Source organism: Ursus americanus, chromosome 18, assembly GCF_024610735.1.
Source record: "Ursus americanus isolate L20-20 chromosome 18, mUrsAme1.1.p, whole genome shotgun sequence".
NCBI classification, from domain to species: Eukaryota; Metazoa; Chordata; class Mammalia; order Carnivora; family Ursidae; genus Ursus; species Ursus americanus.
In genome coordinates this window covers 31482645-31506527 of record NC_142144.1, presented here as the reverse complement: position 1 = coordinate 31506527, position 23883 = coordinate 31482645, and the positions used below count along the sequence as shown (strand labels likewise).

The following is a 23883-nucleotide window of genomic DNA, read 5'->3' as shown; positions in this document are numbered from 1 at the left end:
TGGAGGAAATTGAAAACAGACACAAAGTCTTGTTGAATCTTTTAACTATTAGTGCAATGGACAGAGTGTCGATAATGCTCAACTCATACTCGAGAAACCCATGAGTGTCTTAGGGAAAATAAATTATCTAATTAAAAGAGTACTGAGTTTAATAAAAACACGCTGACTCAGAATTTCCCCCAGCACCCACAGTCACAGCATGTCAAGGCTGGAAAGGGCAAGATGCAGGGGTCCAATCCCCCAGACAAGGACAGGACGTAGAGCCCAGGGAGCAGGACTGACCTGGCCCAGGTCACATGGCCTACAAGGGAGGTTTCCTCCTGACTCACTCTGTGTGTCTTTCTAGCTCTCAGATTTCCAGGGAATTGAGTGGGAGCTGAATTCTTTCTGCTACACGGGAGAGTTTGAACTGCCTTACTCCCCCTTGCCCAAAAGTGTCAGATTGCTTTAGGCAGTGATTCACGTCTCACTCTATCCCTGCAACACTCCCCCCACATCCCTACCCCTTAACACACATGTTTTGAGATGCGAAAACTGAGAGGAGTGGATGTTTCTTTCAGCCCAGAGAACATCTTCACTGAATACCTGGCCGAGCGGCAGTGATACACAGAGCTTAAGAGCAGAGACTGGAACCAAACAGCTTGGGTTCAAATCCCATTCCTCCCATTTACTAGCTGGCTGACCCTGAGCAAGACACTTAATCTCTCCGGGCCTTAGTTTCCTTATCTATAAAATGGGGATAATAATGATACTCAAATGGTTGCTGGCGACATCAGACCCTGTGTGGGCAGCAGGAGGCTGAGAGGTCCTGTCCTCAGAGGACAGCAGTGTGGACTAAACACGTTTTTTTCTTTTTTTTAAACCAAGAAATGTGGTCAAAATGTAAAGCAGATTAAAAATGAATAATCTCTGGCAGACTGTTCTGTGCAAAGAGTAAGGAGAAAAAAAAAAAGTGAGTGAGCTCAGACTTCAAATTGTCTCTTCTTTCATTTCGTGGACTCTCCAGACCACAGGGGGCCCCTCCACGAGCCCCAAGCAGGGACCTCGACGGCCATCAAGGCCTCCTAGATGCCTGGGCAGGCAGCAAGACCGCCCAGCGTGCCAATCCTTCTAAGTAAGTTCAAGAAGCTAGAAAAATACCCCCCAGAGTCCAACAACACAAACCTAAAGGCTGCAGGGCAGAGGGCAGAGCAGGGATGTGCGGTCAGAAGACGGTGCGTCCCTACTCTACCACTCCCCGGGCGGCGTCCCAGGCTGCACCCCGCACGGCTGGGCTTCCTCGCTGCAAAGTGCGGGGAAGGAGGGACGAGGGCCACGTCACTATTAAATGTACTGTAGCCGCAACTGCCTGAGAGACGAGGTGAGGGCGAGCCGGGGACCCAGCACTCTGCCTCCCACTGAGGAGAGAGCCGTAGACGATGGAAACCAGAATTGTTCCCTGCGGCCACAGCTGACTGAAGATGACGACAGTGACTGCCCCTGAGAAACCCCTGCGATTCAAAGGACCTGCCGATAATTCTTACGGGGGAAAAAGCGAACAGGCGTGAAACGTAGAAAAAAGTGTTCGGTCTATCCAGTAGTTAAAGAAATACACATTAAAACAAGCCACACTTTCTGGCCTCCCAACTTAATACAAATCTAAACGCAAACAGAGTACTCCGTCCTGGCGGGGATTCGCTGACCCTGGAGCCGCACGCCCACAGCTGGTGGGGACGTTCACTGGCGTTTTCTGGAAAGTAATTCAGGAGGAAGTGCCGTATACCTTGATTTAGACTCTTTGACTCCACAATTCCACTTTTAGACATCTATTCCGAGGAGATAATTAGAAAGCCTTACACACAAAGTTGCCCACTGCAGCACTATTAATAGAAGGCTTGGATATCCACATATCCAACAAGTAGGGATTTAAAATAAGGTAATTTTAGTACATCCATGCAAATGTATTATATTAAAAAGAGTTTTTAATGACATGGGTAACTGCATATATTTAATGTTAAATGAAGAAAGTAGAATATAAAATGATAGATCCAAATTTATCTCGGCAGAGAAAAACATTTGCCACCAAACATTGCAGTGATCTTCCCAAATGTGAACAGCACTGGCCTCTGGGTGGTTGGATCGTGATTCCTTTAAAAACTCTTTTCACCTTTTCGGCACGGTGCGAATTTAGTAAAATGAATGTGCACTGCTTTGATAATCACACACACAAAATGGCAATATTACAGAAGCAATGGCTTAGGACCATTCAGGTGAAATTCAGGTGAAATTCAGGTGCAGTTTCTGGTTGACCTTCTCCAACATATGAACTGTTTGAAACGAACCAACTAATAAGCGGACTTGAGTACACATCACAACCTGAATACCGGAGGGGGCAGGCTCAGCTGGAAGGCCCATGGCTTGTAAGGCTGAGGATCCATACTACTTTGCTGTTATTTTTATGGCGGAGCCAGGTTTTTGGTTAATACTCATCAACAAAACAAAACAAAACAAAACCTAAAACCTTTTAAGCTAAAATGTTCAAACTATTTTTGATTGTGCAAGAAATACATTTTAGATCACGACCTTGTTACGTATAAATACATACAACCGAAACAAATTTTACCCTCCTACCTGCAAAGAATGTTGACATTCTCTATGCTATTGTTTTTTAAAATGTTGCCGGTGAACCACTAAACTGGGTCTACAACGCCCCCAGCATGCTGTGGACCACAGCCATGAAGACACTGGTGGACAAGGAAAGCTGGGCCTCCCCTCTCTCATGGGTCCTGGTCTGGGTTCTTGAATGTGTCCAGAGCATTTGAGCCACCAGTAGGTACTCTCCTGGCTGAGGCTGGGTTGCAAAAGAAAAAGTATGAACGTTGAAGGGGGAGTGGGTGCCCTGTAGCAATCAAGAAGGAGGCAGGACACCTTGAAGTCAGGGTGAGGCAGGTCCAGCCCAGAACAGCTGAGGCCCAGGGCATCCAAATGCCATCCAACGGGCTCCTGGAAGCCATGCTCAGCCTGAAAACTTCTTTGCTCTAAGCAGCAGCACACAGCTGCAATGGCAACCCCGGAGTAGCGCCAGGGGTTACAAAACCAGCCAGAAAACCTGGTTTTGTAATATTGAGCTTCTCCCAATCATGCTTTTGCTCTAGGACACGCTGTGATGTGTGGTCCTCACTTCCCCTGGACTTTGGTAGTCAGACCGTCTCTCTGCACCTATTTCCATGGGGAACTGCCTGACTTGGAGGGTGGATGCTATCTGTGGGAGGGACGTGGGTGGGACGGAGCGGTCCCCTCGGTCTGGCAGGTCAGAAGCACCCAGGTCTCTTGGCTGGGAGCTGGTCAGCTCGCGCCCCAAGGAAGACCACTGTTACGGAAGGAATGTGTCCCCACCACCCAAATTCATATGTTGAGACCCCACCCCCAATGGGATGGGGTGAGGTGGTGGGGCCTTTGGGAGGTGACGGGGCTTGGATGAGGTCATGAGGGTAAGACTCTCATGATGGCAGCAGTGCCCCTATGAGAAGACCGAGGAAGACCTCGCTTCTCTGCTCTCCGCCGTGTGAGGACACGGTAAGAAGGCGGCAGTCCGCACCTTCGAGGAGGACCCTCACAGATCTCAACCATGCCGGAAGCCTGCTCTGGGACTTGCAGCCTCCATGCCGTGAGAATAATTCCTGTTGTTCACGAGCCACCCGGTAGACCGTCCTTTGTGATGTGGCCTGAACTAAAACCCACCAACAGCTGTCGCCGCTTCTGCTTCTCTAGACGGGGCCTTGTTTGGTACGGATGCAGACTGTTACAGGAATAGAGTATGGGGGCAACGAATTTGAGAGAAAATGAAAAAAAGTCCCGGTCTGTGCAAAGATGAAGAGAAACGCTCTCCTCTGGAGTGGGCTTGATATGTCACGCCATCCACTCCGATCACGGCAGTGAAGCTTCCTAAGATTTGCAAGCCAGTCCAGTCTGCCTTCTTTCTGTGATCCTGGGCCACAAAGGCCATGGCCACTGAGGGTAGAGGGGAGGTTCTGGAAGCATTAGTAGCTACCATCTACCATGCCCTGGGCCGGGCTCTTAGTGGCACCCAGCTCCTGGCCGATCCTCCCACACCCTCCATGGTCCGCACTGGCCCTCTATCTAGAACCTTTCCTGTCCTTCTTCAACTGGCTTGGCTCCCCCCACCTCCATCCTCTCCTTGGCTCACAAGTCTGGCCTCTGGAGGCCAGGAGTAGGACGGGTTCTGCAAACCTTGAGCCAAATCCCCCTACCATCACCCACCTATCCCCTCCCCAAAGCCCTTGCCCTTACTTGACTGGGTCACCCTCAACCACCTGGGGGCCTCATCTGTCCCCTCTGGCCTCCCCTCACACCACACCTCTTGCTCTCAGGTCCAGCACTTCCTGAGTTCTTGAAATGCACTGCACCTCCTCTCACCACAGGGCCTTTGCACATGTGCTTCCTTCTGCCTGGTCTGCACTTTTCTACCCCACTACCCAAAGGTTCCCATTTTTCTTCAGATCCCAGCCCTCCTGACACTTCCTTGGGGATGTCTTCCAGGACCTGCCATTTCCAGCCCCTACTTGAGGTCAGGAGCTCTGCTTTATATGCACTTGTGGCTTACACCAAGGCAAGGCAGCATGGTGGTCAGCATATAAACTCTGGGTTCCAATCCTGGCTCTGCCACTTAGCAATTATGTGATCTCAGTTGAGTTCCTTAACCTCCCTGTGCCTCAGTTCCCTCACCTATACACTGGACCTGGCCTCAGTGGCTTTTGTAACATCAAATGAATGACCAGACATGACATGCTCAGAGCAGAGCCAGACAAAGTAGCCTCAGTGCTCAACACCCACATAATGCTTGGGACACGGCAGAGAACCCAGGGGCTATTTTTCATGACTAAATCCATGCTCCAAGGACTTCAGTGCTTGCTCTGGTTGATCGATGCTCCAGGAGCCACCCTGGGGCTTCGGTTCCCTGGGTAAGCCCTGACTACCAGCCAGGACTGGCCCACTTCCAGCAACTTCCAGCCACCCCCACGCCTGCCTCACCCTCCTTCCCTGCTGCTCACATCTCATAGCAGAGTCGAAATGGTGCTGGTCTGCGAGTCAGGGCTCACTATCCATCTCTGAGCCTCAGCTTCCCCATCTATAAAGGGAGGCAGCCCGGGCCCACGGAACAGAGGAGCAGGGGTTGGCAACAGGCCAGTTACAGAAGAAAAAGAACAGACAGTGAAAACTCCAGATAAAACCCGGGTGCCAGAAGCACTGCCAGCTATGTCACTCCGACGGACCACCTTGCGGCCTGTGAACAGGTAAAACGGTAATAATGACGACAGCAGGAGACCCAACCCCCCTCCCCCAAGCCGGGCTGGCAGGAGTCACTGCACACAGCACGGTGCTGCAGGAACATACGAAGAAGACCCGGGTGCAGGTCCTGCCTCGCTTGCCAGCCCGCCTCTCCACCCTCCCTCCCCGAGGCTCTGCTCCCTCGCCAGCTGGACAAGGGAATTGCGAGGATCTGGCCTCCCCGGATTAACTGGGGAAATGTATGGGAAGTGTCTTGTGAATGATAAAGGGCTACATGAATATTTATTTGCTGTTGGCGCCCTAAGTCTGTTCAATATTTCTGTGCATACCCGGCAACATACAGAAAGAACCGTGAGACCGGTCACGCTCTCTGACATAACCTCGTATCGTGGAACACAGCCCGAGGAACAAAACAACAGGAGGAAAAGGAACAAGGCAGAGATATCCATTATGGTGCTACTTGTAATGGCAAAACCCCAGACACGGCATGATTGTCTAACAAGGGGGGCTGTCAGGCAGAGCGTGAGACAGCAACAGGTGAGCAAGTTCTCTACATTGTTGGAGATAGAAACATCCGTCCCACGTTAGGGACAAAACCAGGACGCGAAGGAGCTTGAAGAGCCCAACAGCAACTGTGCTACTAAGGTTTGCAAAGTAAGTGGTGATTTGCTTCTCACGCATTTTTGTTATTGTTTTTTGCATATGTGCCTTTGATGGGGGTGCATTGTTAATCTTTAGTTTAAGGCTGATGAAACAGAAATTTAACATGAGACAAAAATGTAGGATGCCAACAATCGCCAACAGTGATGGATGGGTCTGTGTGTGCCAGGGGTGCTGCTGAGTGTTTTGGTCCTGGCAATGACCCCACCACCCCCAGCAGATGAGGAAAGCAAGGGTTGGGAAGGTGATGACTTCCAGGGGACACAGTGAGTAAAGGGAGGAGTGGGTGCACACCCAGGGGGGCCTGACTCCAGGGCCCCTCTTAAACAGGGCTCTTTCCACTGGACCCCGGAGGGCAATCCCCAGCCATATGGGTTGAAATTACCACACGGAGTGTTTTCACTGAATCTATGGGAAGAAAGATCTGGAAAAGGAACAGGGAGGTAGGGAGTGTGAGAAGTATGCACACGGGGCGGTCCTCTGCCACACGTGCCAGAGGAGATGAAATCAGACCACAGATGTCCTCGGGAACACAGAGGGCTTAGGGTCCTAGGGAAGCTCTTTGCTGTTTAAAACAAGAAAAAAAGATTGAGAACAATACCTTGCCTGCATTCAGTTCAGAAATCGCTGCCAAAATCTGCTGCCTGGATCCATCTGTCTTAATACCCAGCTCCTTCAAGTCACCGTCGGTGAGCGTGAGGAACGCTTCCATGTCCACCTGGAAGGAGAGAAGGGGGACTTCATACCATCTGCTTGGTGCCACACCTCTTCCCCCCATCCACACCAGAAATATGATTATGAGCTATTAGTGCTTATTAGCAGTGAATTAATTATGATTCACTTCTTCCAATTCCTGACTTTATGATGACAGTGTAGTTGAAAGTATTATTAAGCACTAACTCTCCTCAGCTCTAGGCCTGAGAATCCCAAGACAGGTGCACCGTGGAAAGACCCCGACCATCTAACAGGAAAGGGGAGTCTCTGAGACTGTAATTTGGGTGGCCGGCGTGCTGCAAGTCCGAGGCTGCTCTTAGAAGGTTGATCTCAATGCTGCTGCACTTCCAACAATCTTGGAAACCACATATATGGCGGGATGCAGCACGTTTCCCCCCAGAAGACCAGGGACATGCAGACTGTGGACAAACAGAGTGAGCAGATCAACTAGCAGAAGCGATAAAGGGAAGAAGGGCCACGGAGAACCAAAGTTGAGAAGGGCTCAGAACAGGGGCATCTCAAAGCCTCACAACCCTTGGCTGCAGATGACATGATTTTGACAGACACTGCCTACCCCTGGCTAGGTCAGACACTCCCCTCTCACCACGGTCCCACCCCCCATTTGTCCCCACGGCCAGCTCCTCGGCACCTGTCTGCCCTCTTGCCCAGGTGCCCCACCTCCCGCCACCCCCTTCTAACCGGAGTCTCCCTTCCTGTGAGTCTGCCCTCACTCCCCCACCAACCCTGGTCCACCACCCACACCAGAGGCCAGAGGCCAGAGACTGTGCTGGCCCTCGTCTGCCTCCGGACCACGGTGCACAGGATCACGGCCATGCCGGCCAGGCCCCACCTGGTCAGGCTCCGCTCTCTGCTCCAGACGCGCCAGCCTCAGGCAGGCCCTGAATAGGCCAAGGTGCTGATGGCTCTCTGCGCATGTCTGCTCCCTCTTCCCAGACGCTCTCTAGCCCTGCTCCCCTCCCTCAAAGCTCAGTTTATGCTCAGCTGAGGCCTCCTCTGGCCCTCATTCTACAGACCCCCTTCCCTGGGCTCCCAGAATGCTCTGGGTGTTTCTGCCTTTGCTAGGTTCAAGCTCTGGCAGAGGGCCTGGTAGGGGGCAGAGACCTGAGTTGTGTTTGCTGGCTGACTGAATGACCACACCAATCAATATGCTACTGCATCCCCACCTACCCTGACCTTCTCAATCTCTGACCTCTGTCAACCCTGGGGGCTGCCAAATCCTCACAGCTCATTTTAGGTGGAGAGAACCAGAGACTAAATTCTCCTCACGTGAGTACTTCTGAAGGGTTAGCAGGATGAGGCAGAAACATCTGTGTCCTTTCAATATTCATGCCCTACTTTTTTTTTAGTAATAGAATCCTAGTTGTCAGCTAGGCACATTTCCATGAAGCTGAAGAACTATATTTCTGAGTTTCCCTTGCACATGAGTACATCAAGTGACAAACTTTTGGCTACTGAGATATAAGAAGGTTTCTGATACTTTGAGGAAGTCTCTTTAAAAAAGGAGAGCATGTGTCTTTTTGCTATCTCCTTCCATCCTGCTGCCTGGAATGCAGATGTAATGGCTGGAGCTCTAGCAGCCATTCTGGACTTTGAGGATGAGGGCCATACACCCTAGTGATGGTGGAGCAGAGAGCTAGAAGCAGCTTTGATGACTCACCTGAACACTCTCTGTGGGGGAAAAATAACCTTCTATTTTGCTTAAGATACTATTATCTAGGGATTTTTCAATATATGTAGCCAAACCCATCCTACTACAGGTAGAGAGATGAAAATTATTAGTCTGTCTCCAGTTTCAGTATGGCAGGATGAGAAAATGTATTAACTTTATTCTTCTTCCAAATTCTCAACAAGGACTTAAAACATATAATAATAGAGAGAAATTTTTATGAGCCCTGAAAATGAGGGAAAAGTACTATTTGCATGCCAGGTACTTTAAGGAGTTTCTTAAGGGACTAACAAGTGCTCTGTAGCTGTGGGGATGGGTGCAGAGGTGAGGGCAGGGGCAACGGATGGTGTTAAAACCTGAGTCCCATTAAAGCCTTCAAGGGAACATGGGGCCTCTGTATGGACAGACAGCAACTCCCTCACAGTGCTACCTAGCTTATACGTTGTTCGGAGAGGAGCTAAGCGCAGGGGGGACAGCTGAGCTGGCTCCTGACAAGGGCACTGCCTCAGCTAACCTCACCCCACCCAACACACACAGAAATCCTCCAGCCAGTGGCTCCCAGCCCTCCCCACAGTGTTGCCCCGGCCTCAGCACCCTCCCCGATTCCAGAGGCTGTGGACTTTCAGGTAGGGGAGTGAAGACCACAGCAACTCTTCATGGTCTCCCTTCCCTCTAAAACTCTGAAAGCATAAAATTTCATCTGGAACACACCTCAGTTCCCTCTAAGGGAGAGCTGCAAGAACCAGAGAATGGTGAATGAGCGGTGTGCCCCCAGACATGCCGGCTCCCAAACAGGGGTGCAGCTAGGAACTCAGGACAGATGTTGCCTTGTGACCCAGACGCACCGCAAGAAACAGAGGTACACCTTGAGATGTGTTCCCTGTGCGCTCCAAGAGGGCACGGAACACAGCACACAAAAGCCAGCTGCCAGCAGGGCACGGGGGAGATTTCTTGGCACTGAGAAACATCGCTGCTGAGGTTTAAAATGCCAGAGAGGCAGGAAGGACCTGCTGGATACAGCAGGAAAGCACAGGAGGAAGGAAGCCTCTGCACTCGGTCTGCTGCTTGAGACAAAAGGCAAACTCCTCGGCAGCATCTCAAGCTTGTCAGGGTCAGCGAGTGATTCTCAGGACTGCTACTGTAATGACGACAGTTGTCATACACTCGACTGGGCACCAGAAATACTCCAAACCAGTGATCATACCCTGGTGGCTAGTGGGCCCGCAGCGGAGCTTTATGTGGCCAAAATGGTAAGTTTTTTTCAAAAACGTATTGAGATATAATTTACTTATAATACAGTCCACCCGTTTAAAGTGTACAACTCATGAGGAATACATCAGCGGTACTGGGACAGCGATAGGACAGGACAGAGGGCAGCTACGCTTGTGGTGAGCACAGTTAAAGGATAAGCTCGTCAAATCACTAAGCTGTACACCTGAAATTAATGTAACACGGTGTGTCAACTATACGCAAAGAAAAAATTTTTAATTAAAAAAAGAAAGCATACGAGTCAGTGATCTTTAGTATATTCAGAGTTGCGCAACCATCACACTCCATTTTAGAACATTTTCATCACTCCAAAAAGAAACCCACAGCCATATAAGCAGTCAGTCCCCATTCTCTCCTCCCCCCACTCCCTGGCAACCACTAATTACTTTCTGTCTCTACAGACTTGCCTATTCTGGACATTTCACATAAATGGAATCGCACCATATGTGGCCTTCTGTGTCTGGCTTCTTCGCCTCAGCATAACGTGTTCCAGGCCTATCCGTGTCGTAGCGTGTGTCAGCACTTCCCTCACTTTTGTGGCCAAATTACATTCCACGGCACGGCGAGAACGCATCTGGCCATTCGTCAGCCGGTGGGCATCTGGGTTGTTTCCCGCTTGTTGGCTATTCTGAATAATGCTGCTGTGAACATTCGTGTGCAAGTGTTTGCGTGGACATATGTTTTCAGTTCTCTTAGGCACACACCCAGGAGTGGGACTGCTGGGTCACATGGTAAATCTATGTTTAACATTTTGAGAAACCGCCCAACTGCAGAACGGTCATTTAAAAAAAAAATGTGACTATGAGCGCTTTTAAGCAAAAGGAACCCTCTCTGATTAACACAGACATCCTATATCCAGACACTTAGCATGGCGTGATTAGGATTTGCTTTTCGACCCGCTTTAAATCTAAAATCCTGCCAGCTGATCCCCTTCAACAGATGTGTGTTCAGGACAGACACAAACTTTACTAGTGAGAGCAGCGCGCAAAATCCCCAAATTCTATTACAACAAAACAAGCCAGAAGGCCCCCAGGATTTCACTGTGATGAACTGAACTAAGTGTGCTGAACACCAACTCCATTTCCTCGGCTGTCTCAGTGAGAAAGATCAATCTACGCCTGCAGGATGAAAACCCATATATTTACGATTTTTTTTTTTACAGTAAGATTTAGATGGACATTCAAAAGTAACATCCTTACCTCTTGCTCCTCAAAAATGGGCTGATATTTCTCAAGTGATAATTTCTTAAGGATTCCAGTCAGTTCATCTTCGAAAGGAAAGATGTGAAAAGATATTTTAGAATTTGGCAAAATGCATCAGAACAGTGGTCTTCAAACTCATGAAGCAGTGGCAACTTTATCGCAAATGAAATGTCACAGGAAAACCCAACACGGGAAGCGGATCTAAGCTCCGCTGGTGGGGATGCAGCTGGGGGCGGGTCCGAGCCACCTGTCAGCCACGCCTCCCCTCAGGCCACGCTCTTGGTGTCTCCTCAAACCCCAAAGTGGGTGGTGGAAACAGAAGATGGGGAGGTTCATGGCCAGGTGACCCTCCGATGGCCACAATCCCCAAGATCTTGGAGTTCTCTGGCTGCTGGGACTAAAACTCCACTTTCTGCCCAAGAACAGCTTTTAATTATGATTTCTTGACTGCTGGTAGCCGCACCTGCAGCCAATGCTGACGCCAGCAAGTTGTCAGCGAGGCAGAGAAAAAACCTAAGAGAACGAGCAGGTGGCTTCAGACCAGAGCTGGAGTTTGGCTCAGTGTGAGGAGGCTGTGGGCTTCCCAAAGGACAGACGGACACATCTGAGGGGAAGAGCAGAGCCAGAGGGTCCCAGAGCAGGGGAAAACAGGAGATTTTTGGATAGCAAGATTTCAGAGCAGGGAGGGTGAAGAAAGGAGACAGGACTAGCATTGGTGGGGGGTGGGGGGGCTTGAAAAAAATCTTCATTTATACATTCAGCAGGGATTTACCAGACTAGGCACTAGGGACTCAACAGAGACCAACACAGATAAGCGGGCTGCCAGGCCAAAGGCAGTGAGGACGAATGAAGCAGGGTAAGGGTAGATGACAGGGGATGGGAGAATGTTGTTTATACAGAGTGTGGTTAATGTCGGGTTCCTTATAAGGTACCATCTGAGCAGTAAATGAAGGAATGAACTGTGTAATACCAAGGGAAAGATCAGCAGGCAGTATTCAGGCAGAAGGAACAACAAGTGCAAAGGTCCTGGGGCCATGGGTACAATTCACAGAAGTGTGGATGGGAGGTTAGGAGGTCTGAGTTCCTTTTTTAACTCATTCATTCAACAGTAGCTACCAACAGGTCTACTATGCGCTGGCAGTGCAAGGATGGGAAGGTCTGTGCTGTGAAGGAGCTCAGTGTGGCCTGGAAGATAAAATGATGAGGCTGATACACCGGGAGGCACCCCGCACATGGACAGCCCATTTGCTCTTTACAACAACCCATGAGATCCATCCCGTCAGCGTCCCCATTTCAGATGAGAAGCGAGGTATAAAAAGGTTGGCTACCACATCTTGGATGAGATCATACTGCTAGTCCGTGGCAGAGCAGGAACTCACATCAAGTGGTCCAGCTCCCAGGCCTGTGCTACGCACCCCACCCCTTCTGCCATTTCTCTCACTGGTGACAAGGGCTATGATGAGGGGTATCAACAAGGGGATCTGGGGACAGGAAGGAGAGCCGACCCGCCTGAAGGACTGGAAAAGGCTTCACAGAAGAGTGCTCCTGAGCTCGGATGAATCGAGTCCCGGTCCGCACAGAATCCACTGATAGTTTCATGATGCCAAAGCTTTGCTCCTGCTGTTCCCTCCACATGCAGCCTTTCCCCACAGTAGTGTGCTGTGGTTAACAACCGGCTCTCGGAGGGAAAATGTATGTGTGCACGTAGGTAGGTACACAAGTGTAGTGCAGATTTTACTGACATAAGGGACACGTAGCACACAATTTACATAGAATAATACACTGCACAATATCGTTTCTTACAAGTTCCACATCACCAATGCTTGCACGGCATTTCAGGCACCTCACGGAATGCTTTCACCGATTTTTCATAGCCAAGGGCTACAGTTCCAACATGGGTGCTGCTGGATAGTTCCGTTTACGGGAACATGTAGGATGAAATGCAACAATGAGGACGCACATAGGAACCTCATACGAGCAACTCTGCTGAGTGAGATAATGGTTTTAAAATCCTGAAAGAATATTTTCTCAATTTTTTGTGTTAGTCGCAATATAACGACACACTTGTAACTTTCGCCTGCACAATGAACACTTTCTCCAACATTGTCTGGATGACATCCAGATGCTCTATGAGACAACAAACCAAACCCTGCCTGGTGGTGTTCGCTGATGTCATGGAGTCAGTGCCCCTGCCCCGGCTGATTCCAAGCTACCAACATAACCATTGCTCCCGAAAGTGGAACTGGGAAGGGATGTGCATAGTAGCATATCATTATACAGTATTTCTACTGTGTAAAGAACACAGACATTAGAAAAATGTACTAAAAAATTAATACTATATTTTGTTGTAAATACCACATACCTTCAATTTAATGTAATTAGTATAATTACATAAATTCACATAATTTGACTTTTACTTTCTTTTCTTTGGCTTCTTTTATATATATACTTATATATTTGTTTTCATATAGATTTACATATTTATATATTAATATATGTGACATATATATTTTATGTTTTTACATATATTTAATATATATCTTTATAACATATAAGTATTATATTTAATATACACACACACAGGTGTTGTTTTGTTGTAATCTGACTTTTAATAGTGTGTTTAATCACTGACTTGAACATTTCCTATAAATTCGACAACTGACTCTGGTCCGCCGCTGCCCGGCCCCTCCTCAGCACTCTGGCCTGAAGGCCGGCTCTTCAGTGAAGGCCGCCATGGCACTCCGTGCTCTGCTAACACAGATTTGATCCCATTTGTGTCACAATTCTGGACTGCTGTTATGTCGCCTGCACCCGGATCCCCAGCCGGACTGTGAGCTATCCTAACTCCTAACGCCCAGCTCAGGTTAAGTCACCCACTACACACGCTTCGCCATTCCCTAGAGAGGAAGTCTCTCGAGGGCTGCAGGTGGAAAGATGGGGCAGGGCCAAGGTTTGCATGTAGTCCGCGACCGGAGCCACACATTTCCCACAAGAATGTCATAAAAAGTAGCTGTTTGGGGGATGTACTGCAGCTCAGTCCTGTGACAATCTCATGTCCACAGGACAAAGGTCCTGCTGCCTCAGGACATAGGAACTCTGGAAGGGGAAAACAAGGCTTTCTACACCAGAGAAATTAATCTAAAAAGAAATTGCTATCAGGTCCTCTTTTGTTTCTATCCCAACCAGGGCTTTGCAAACCTTTTTAAATGATGAGGGAGAGGGAAAAGAATGGGCATGGACAGTGCATACAGATACCCAGGCTCAACTCTGTTTTGGAGAAAGGTGGGGTAGGAGGACCTAACTGAACCTCTAGGAGTTTAGATTCCTCAAAGCCTCCAAGGTAGGAGAATTCATGAGCAGGGAACCTCACACTTCACATAGCAAACACAGTTAGGGAGGAACGGGGTTGCCAGTGACTCTGAAGCTGTTAATAAATGATGGCAGTAGATAGCACAAGAAATACAAGCGGCCCCCAGATACGGAGGATGCCAACGGCAGCATGCATTTATCAACTCGGTCCAGACCACAGCTGGTGCAGCCGGTTTCAGCTCAGCCCCTTCCTCCCGGCAGCGGCACCCAGGGGCCCTCACGTGAGCGGGAGGCCCCTGCACACCTGAGATTTCTCTCCCCTCTCAGACACACTACTTGATTTGCGCCTGCCTGGGCCCCATCCCTCACCAAAGCTCCGCTCCCTCTGCTGCCCCGCCCCCCATCCCCAGATCTCCAGAGGGCAGTTTAAAGGACAGGATTCTTCATCTCCCCTTGTCTTTTATCTCTTCCTATCTTTATTTGGGGCCTCGCAGCTGGGCCTCCACTCCCGCCCTGGGTCCACTCCATCATCCTTTCTGCATCACCTCCATGGGACGGACTTGCAGTTCACATTCTAAAGTTCCTCTGGTTACAGGGGACAGCGACTGCCTCTGTGTGCCCACCATCCATCCCCTCCTCCTTCTGGAAACGGCACTGTGATTTTCCTTTGAGGAGCCACTTCTCTCCGGGTCCGTAGGGCAGACCCTGACCCCAGCTACAAGGCAGACACATGACCTGTGCCTGGCCAATCAGCACATTCCACGGCCATGGACACACAGTCAAGGATGGGCAAACGACCCGTCATTGCAAATAGAGCCAAGGCAGGCCAACAACGTTTAACCCAGGATTTTGCTGGACCTAAGAAAGTAGAACGCTTTCTGCTGGTGTGACCAAGTTGGCAGGAAAAATAAGTAAGTCTGAAGTTCCTGGGGGACAACTCTGCCACCACGGAGAGAGGGCCTGCCTGAGATACGGAGAGAAACACTCCCAAAGTACCTGGATCCACACATGCCTGAAGCACACCCTAGATGCTTCCATTTCATGAGCCAACAAATTATGTTGTTTGCTTTTGCTTAAACCAGTTTGAGTGGACACTATTACTTGCAAATGACAGAATTCTGCTTTGTACAAGGTTCAGGGAAAGGTCGACGACTGCTAGTGGAGAAGCATTTCTACAAGTGCACGTTCGGGTATGTCAACAAAACTCTCCTGTGCTCAAACTAGCGGAGGGAGCGTACCATACCGTCAGCCCAGCAAAGGTAAAAATACAAGGTGGACTCAGGGAAGAAAAGGGATGGGTATTTTTGTTGGAAATTTTAAAAACCCGACTTAGGACAGCCATCACAGTGAAGAGCACCTGACAGGTCACAGCGGCGAAGAGGAAAGGGAGGCATTTCAGGGCCTTGGGGGACTCACCCTCATCCGTGATGGTGCCGCTGCTTGAGCCCCCACTGCTCTTGGACTGCCGATGGGAAGAAGACGAGGACACTGAGGACTCGGCCGTGTGCCCTTTGGGTGAAGGGGACGGTGTGAGTGTAGGGGAGGTGCTTTTGGAGGTAGTGGAAGTTCCAGACGGAGGCCTTTTGCTCGTCTCCAGCTTCTGCCGAAAATAATAAGACGAATATGTAAGCCATTACCTGGAGGGTAGAGCGATTAAAACAGACACCCGACAGGGAACACGGGTGCTATCTGACTCAGCAAGATATCCGACCAGGACTCCGAAATCTGCTTTAGAACACATGCAAAGCCGAAACAGCGTTGCCAGCACAGTCACAGGAAATCCTCCCCTGGAGCAGAGAGGCAGGGGGTAGGGAAAAGTGGCATTGGAGGAGCCAGAACCCGAGCGCTCATCCTGCCTGTATGGCTGTGAGCACTGTGTCCTTGGCCAAGTCCCTTTCCCTCTCAGCTAACCCAGCTCTAAATGAAAGTGTGGCTTATAAATACACCAAGTCCCTCTCTGCTCCTGACGTCCCTTCATCTCAACCAGTCCTTGCCAACCTTCCACTAAAGAACACATCATTCCCCCTCCTTTGTGTGTCATTTAGCTTTAAAAAGGGCACCTTTTTATTTTTAAGTAATTTTAGATGTATAGAAGAGCCGCAAAGACAGAACAGAGCATTCCTGTGTATCCGTCAGCCTGCTTCCCCGGATGTTTACAGCTTACATGACTACAGCACAATCATCAAAACTACGAAATCAACAGTCGCGTAGTACTATTAGCTAACCTACGGACCTCACTCGGATTTCACTGGCTGTTCCACTTAAGTCCTGATTCTGGTCCAGGATCCCAAGTTGCACTGGCTTATCATGTCCCTCTGACCTCCTCCAACCTGTGACAGCGCCATCTTTCCTTGTCTTTCACGACCTTGACACTGTCAAACAGTCGAGGTGTTTGTAGACTGTCCCTCAGTTTGGGTCTGTCGTCTATTTTCTCATAATTAGATTTGCTTATGGATTGGGGGGTTGATGACCCCAGAGGCCATGAGCCATTCTCACTGTACCATAGCAGGAGTCTCAAAGCACCCAATTCTTATTACTGATCACGCTGACCTTCACCACTTAGTTAAGGTGCTGTCTGTCCGGTTTCTCCATGGTGATGTTACTAGCATTTCCCTTTATAATTAACAAATATTTGGGGGGAGGGGGTAGATTTTGAGCTAAACATCTTGTTGCTCCCAGTAATTTTAGCATTCTTCAGTTGATCTTGTCTACAGCAATTACTACTGTGATGTTCTAATGATAGGAGGTCTGCTATCTCCCTTATTCCTTTCACATTTATTATTTGGAATTCTGTAAGGAAGAGTTGCTCCTTTTCCCTGTTTATTCAGTTATCTATTCCTTATCAGTAATGGGCTCATGGATATTTATGTTATTCTTTGGGCTATAATCTAATAACTTTTGCTATTTATTTTATGGTTGTGCAAATTGTTCCCATTTTGGCCACTGAGATCTTTCAGGTTGGCTATGTCCTTTGGACATGCCCACCTTTTTAAAATTCTTTCCTTTTAATGGCTTCTCCTACTTTCTGACACCATAAAATGCTTTAGGCTCATCTTGTATTTTCATTGACCCAGCACTGGAATAAACCACTTCTCCAAGGCCCTGGTCCCTTTTCTTAGAGAGTGGTAGTTAGAAACCAAAATCTGGGTACTAGGTTGCTTGCGGTTACTGGGATGTCACTGCTTGTAGGTCCTCTCAGGGGACGGAGCAAGGAAATAAAGTATACTAAGCCATGTAACACATACCACACTTACTACTGTATCAAACTGTATATACATACACACGTATAGGCATGCATCCATACGGACTCATACTGACACTTCTGACAACAGTCCAACATCCACGGTGTTTGTTCTAGCGTTTCCCCTTTCATTCAGTCTCTGACTGTAAAAAAAGGGGGCTCGTTACATTTACCTACTTGTTCAACCCCCGTATATATGTAAAGTATATATGTATATAAAAAGTATTATGTGTATAGTGGTTTCAGAATTTAGCCCGTATCCCTACAAGAAAAAAAATTACCAACTAGAGTCCTGTGTTTGGGTACGGTTACTTGTCTTTATTTGGCCTTACCATAGCCACTCGACACAGTTTCCCCCCACCCCCACCTCCCAGCGTGTGGCTGTCAGTCATCTGTAACACAGTTAGATCTGTGGTCATGGTCTGCATTCCATCTTTGGTTCCTGGTTCATACTGTTTTTTAAAAATTTGCATACAGCTGAAATAACTCGGTTGTGTATAGTTCTCTGGGTTTTGATAAATGCAGAGCTGTGTACCTTACAAGAACAGTTCCATCACCTTCAAAATTCCCTTGTCCTGTCCTTTTCAAGTCAGTCTCGCCCTCATCCCAACCACAGAAAGAAATGATCTATTTTCCACCCCTAAGGTTTTGTCTTTTCTAAAACGTTTCATAAGTGGCATTATACGATATGTAGACTTTTGGGCCTGGTGCAGCAAACCGCCTTGAAGATCCATTCAAGTTACTGCACATAACAACAGCATGTTCCTTCCACTGCTGAACAGCATCCCGTGGCATGGATGTACCACAGCTAGTTTATCCACTCGCCTGTTGACAACATGTCTCCAGTTTGGCGTGATTACGGAGAAAACTGCTATAAACATTCACAAAAAGATTTTGGCATGAACAGTTTTTGAAAATACACTTGGGTAAATACCTAGGAGGGAGACAGCCAGTTCGTACGGTAAGTGCATATTTAGTTTTATAAGAAACTGCTGAACTTTTTCAAGTACTGTACTGTTTTGCTTTCCCACTGGCATCCGAGTTCCAGTCACTCCATATGCTCACCAACACTTATATCTTTAACATTTTATTTTTAATTTTAGCCAGTCTAATAGGTGTATAGTGCTATGTCACTGTGGTTTTAATTTGCATTTTCCCCCAACAGCTAATGTTCAACATTTTTTCATGTGTTTATTTACCATTTGTATATTTTTGATGAAGTATCCATTTGTTTATTTCTTAATAATTTGTTGGTTGTCTTATTGTTGAGTTTTTTTTAAAAAATTGTTTTTTAAATAGGTTTCATGCCGAGTGTGGAGCCCAACGTTGGCTTGAACTCATGACCCTGAGATCAAGACCTGAGCTGAGAACAAGAATCAGACATATAACGGACTGAGCCACCCAGGCACCCCTCTTATTGTTGAGTTTTGAGAGGTATTTATTCAGTGGTTTAACTGGGATATGGCTAGGTGTTTTCTTTTTTATATTTACCCTATAGTGTTTTTTTTAACTTCCTGGCTCTGTGATTTGGCACTTACCACTAATGTGGGGAAATTTTCAGGCATTATTTTAAGATATTCCTTCTGTCCTACCATTCTCTCTGTCTTCACGGATTCTTACGACTTGTATGTGAGAGCACTTGATATTATCCCACAACTGTTTTGTTGTTGTTGTTCTTGTTTTTAAACTTCTGTTTTTCTTTGTGTTTCAGTTTGGGTGATTTCTTCTACCCCGTCTTCCACTTCACAGACTCTTTCCTTGGTGGTGTCAAGTGCACTGAAGAGCATGCCTACCTCTGTTACCTGTTTTCTATTTCTAGAGTTTTCATTTGATTCTTTCTTAGAGCTTCTATCTATCTGCTGAGATAGCTGTATGATCTTCCATGTTCAAATTTTCCATTAGAGCCTTTAACAATTAATTACAGTTCTTTTAAATTCACTGTCAGGTAATTCCAACACCTGTATCATATCTGAGTCAGATTCTGATGACTGCTGTGTTTCTTGGAGTGCAGTTTTTCATGCCTTTTTGTAGGTCTTGTAATTTTTGGTAAAGTTGGACATCTTGACTAGGATAACAGAGGCTAAGGCAGTTTTAATGCATGGAAATGGGTACACCTCTCATTCTGCTAAGCTTTTAATGCTCCTTCTAATTACATCCCAGAGTGGAACAAGAAGTCCCTCTTTTAGATTTTGAAAGATTTTGTCATTTAGTTGCCTATATTGTTAATAAATTCTTCTTTCTGCTTTTTTATAAAGAAGGACATTCAATAATACACCTTCTGATTAAGCAGGAGGTAATTAGTATATCCTGATCGAACAGATTTATCCCAGCCAAAGCAAAGAAACATGATACTCTGGACCTCGTGGGCAGCATTATTTGGTGGGGGTGGGGGGACAGATAAATATGATTATTTGGGATGCCCTGAAATATATGAACTATTCCCTATGCTCCCAGTAAAGCAGACTGACTGTGTTAGCAGGGTCATCTCAACTCCTCCCATGTAACTCTGAGTTCTCCTGCAGTGCACGTGCTGACTTGCTTAAACAACCTGATTGGTTTTCAACTCATGTCCTTGGCTGTTGCCATGAGAACATAGCTAAGCCTGTTGTAGGTACACACGGCCCAGTTATCCTGGTCACCCCGGCCAACAGCCAAATGTGAAAGTGATCCCCCCAGACCAGAAGGACTGACTAGCTAAGTTCAGACTGAAATGCTGACCCCCAGGTTCACGAGCTAAAGAAATGCTTTTTGTTTTAAGCCACTAGGCTTTAGGGTGGGAATAGAGAGTTGAAAGACTCAGTGGGACTCTGGGCTTCCAGAGGTCTGGGAAGCACTGACACACACTCTGACCACCATCCCCCGCCCCCCCCCCCCCCGTCCCCGATTCTCCTCAGGTTCACTTCAGGCTGATTCGTGAACATGGTAGAGGCCATGCCTTGTGAATATTCCACTATTATGGTGGCGCCTGTCTTAAGCAAAATTCAAAAACCAGATTCAGGAGTTTCCTATTTTGAATACTAATTTCTAATTCTTCCTAGGGTGGTCTTTGACAAGCACTTCATGTCTCCATGTTGCTGCTGGAGCCTTTGACAGAAAGCCCACTCCTTGTATATCCTTTGATTTAGGGCAGTGGTTTCTAAGAGGCCTGGGCTGGGCTGGCTGCAATACTCTCTGGGGGACAATCAGAGTCCTCACACCCTGTCTTGAAGAGTGTCATTCAGTTATGCTGGGTGGAGCCCAGAAATCTGAATTTTTAGACAGCTCCCCAAGCATACAGTTAGCAGTATCAGGTGATCACTGAACTGGATAGTTTCCCCATCTTTTGACACAATCTCCTCTCATCAGAATATACTTGTACATAGAGTATATATAATAGATGCAGCCAAGTGAGTTAATAGTTAACTTACCATTTAGACGCTACCTATTTTGAACACCAGTTAAAGGAAGCTAACAATACCTAACACATCATAAGATCATCCAAATAGAAACAGAAAATTTTAAACAACAGAGAAAACTATATCAAAGCCCAGACTAGAAGACTTACTTTAATTAGTAGCTCTGAGTTTCCTAGCAGCAAAGGCAAAAAGAGAAATACAATAATTATATAATTCTTTTTATCTGAGGAAAGAAAATGTATGAAAGTATCAGCAGAGATATTTTCCTAGAGCTGAATTCTAACGGGAACTAATTACATAGATTCTATTACACAAGTAATTTTCAACATAATGGAAAATATGCTAACATATAGGGAGAAACTTTTTCTAAAGCTATATTGCTAAGAGAAACTAATTATGTATGTCTGATTGCAAAAGGGACCTTGAAAAACCAAAAGTTATGTAACCAACAGTGGTGGGCAGAAAATACAGCCTATTTCTCATACACCCATTAAAACAAAATCTCTGGAGGCACTTCTGGGCCGTAAGGGTCCAGGGGTGAGGCTTTCAGGTGATCTAACTTTTCTCAGGGAAAAAGCTTAAGACATTCAAAAAATATGAAGAGTGGGATAGTGCCTGGATGTGGGGTCCTCTCAGAGGATGAAATGGGCTACACTGAACCACTGGAGGGGGGCACCTGAAGGGCCACCTGGTGGAGGAGCCAATTTATACTCACCACCAGGAACCCACACTGCAGTGGTGGGGGGTGGCTCACTCCAGTAACCAACTCAGGTGGAGGGGCTTGGGAGGTGGAGAGAGCAAAGTCTAAACACACTAAAAGCATCTCCACTCCAGAAAGGCATTTGCGATTTCTTGTCCGTTGCAAAGTCCATACAGAGACTAACAATGTGTTGACCGCTCTTGGGCTGCGTCAGTGCAGGAATGGTGCCAGAGCAGAGAGGCGAGACTCTAACTCTGTTCTGTCTTCCAGCCTTGCTTCAGCTCTTCCCCTCTGGAGTGCTGCACGTGGTACCCCCTCACCCTGGAGCAGCCTCACCCCTGCCCCACCCCTGTCCCCTTCATCTGGCTCCTCATCCCTCAGACCCCCTGTAGGTGTCACTGATGCCCTCAAGCTTGGGGAACGGCCCCCATCTGTGTCCCCACAGCATCCCCCCTTCTCACTGCTGGAGTCTGCAGTGATGGTCTGAGAGCGGTCACCCCCGGTTCACGGCCGCATCCTTATGGCTAGCAGCACTAGGCCCAAAGCAGCCGCCCCAGAGCCGTGCACAGTGAAGGAATAAGGTGGGAGCATGACTACTCCTGCTGGTCATGCTAGCACTTACAGCTGCCACTGGCTCGCCAGGTGCCGGGCCCCCCTCGAAATGCTCAAGTGTGGGGCTAAGATCTGATCCCAGGCAGTCTGCTCCTGATCCCACACTCCACACTTCTTGGCTTTAAGTTATGAACCAATGTACACAGTGTGAGGCTGAACGAGGCACCCGAGGGGCCCTGCAGACCAGGTGGGAGGCAGACGCATGTGTGCAGGGGGCTGAGGGCACGGGTGGGACCCCAGCAACCGCCGGCATGATCCAGCGCTCCCCAGAAAGCCCGGGAGCAGCCGGCTTGCCAGGGGTCTGTCTTAAGTCCTGTCCCACGACCACGGCACTGCCCGTGCTCCCCAGCACGTGGGCCACGTGAGGACAGAACCCATGAGCTAACAGGACAGACAGACACAGAACACGAACCTTGCCACCGGGACCGCCACTGCCTGCAGGGGCGACTGGGAGTTCAGACGAGCTGGACCCTGGCGCTGGCCCAACGGGACTTGACTGGTGGCCGGGCTTCTGCTCCGATAATCCGGCTGCTTTTCTCCTCTGGGCAGCGATTTGTGACAGGACACTGTCTATGCTGCCACCTGTGGAAAGACAAACAGAAATGACTGCCAGGGGTCCGGGGTCCCGCAGCAAGGGCGCGGTGGGCTTCATGTGCTGACCTTGCTGACGGGAAACGCCCTTCCCAGATGCCCCCTGACCCCGTGTGGCTGTGGCTCCGGGCTGAAGACAAGACGACTGTGCGTGGAAACCGAAGGTGGCGAGGACACCGCGGCCATCATGCTCGGAAGGCATCACGGCGGGAGGTGCTGGATGAGGCAGTGCAGGTCGGATCAGCTTGTCCTGGCTTTCCCCACGCCACAGCCAGCAGGTGCGGCCTCCTGCCGGCACAGATGCCCCGGCCTGGCCTCCCACGGCAGCCCCCGCATTGCTCCTTCCAGCAGCTGCCCAGCCTGCCCGACCAGCGTGCGCTCTCTGACCCGCCTTCCAGAGCTTTACCAACACCACCCCCACAGCTCTGGCAGTAACTTCCTCCCCACCATACTCAGAGCGGATTGCCATGTTCCCTCTCCCAGTTGCCCCAAACCCACCAGCATCCTTGCATTACTGTGAGCGGAAAGGGGAGAGTGATAATCTCCAGGGCTAGAGAGGATCTGAGGGAGAACACCGATCACCAACGTGGGTAAGGCAGTAACTAGGTGCCATGTGCTGCTGTAAATATGTCACGTGTATGAACAGTGCCACTCTGGAGGGCAAAGGGCAACATTGTGAATTCATTGAAGAATCCCTGAGCCACATCACAGAGGCAGACAGGGTGTGTGCAGTTGTTTCTGGGACTGTCCACCGAGCAAGTGCAGGGGCCAGTTCACACCCGCAGCCCCAAGGGGCCGTCTTGCCTCCCCTGAGTGGCCTTGCCTGGTACCCACCTGAGCGGTTATGCAGCTCCCCACCATGCCTGCTCGAGCCCCCTACTCCACTGGAGCCGCCTGAGGAATGAGGTGAGTGGTTGAAGTTTCCAGAATTGGCGGGAGAGGCAGGGCTTCTGGAGAGAGATGGAAATTTAACGGGCCTGACAGGAGTCTGCAAGAATAAGGTGGGTGTTGTGGTTAGGGTTTGTTGTTGCCTCCCCTGGGCACACACAATCACAGCGAGGAAGGACCCAGATTCCACTGGCTCAGCCTTGCTGATGTCTGTCGCCCAGCACACGCTTGCCAACTGGTGCTCAGCCCACCAGGGGTCCCCTAAAAGATCTGAGTTCACTTCTAGCCGCTGCCAACCAGACCATTAGCTCAGGCTGTGCCCCTGT

The 23883-nt window shown here is 48.7% G+C and overlaps 1 protein-coding gene across 3 annotated transcripts in view; it reads right to left on the bottom strand.

The window, feature by feature from the left end:
• ANKS6 (ankyrin repeat and sterile alpha motif domain containing 6) overlaps positions 1-23883 on the bottom strand; it is a 53802-nt gene that overhangs the window by 12257 nt on the left and 17662 nt on the right. For 2 of the 3 annotated variants that reach the window (XM_087869530.1, XM_045780289.2), the window contains exons 10-14: positions 23504-23657; positions 22491-22660; positions 15547-15730; positions 10819-10886; positions 6551-6667 (exon numbers count right to left, since the gene is read on the bottom strand). In XM_087869530.1, coding sequence (XP_087725656.1) covers positions 6551-6667; positions 10819-10886; positions 15547-15730; positions 22491-22660; positions 23504-23657 — 693 coding nt within the window. Of the gene's footprint in view, positions 1-3; positions 5285-6550; positions 6668-10818; positions 10887-15546; positions 15731-22490; positions 22661-23503; positions 23658-23883 lie in introns of those variants that run through there. The other variant, XM_087869531.1, reaches the window with a different exon arrangement.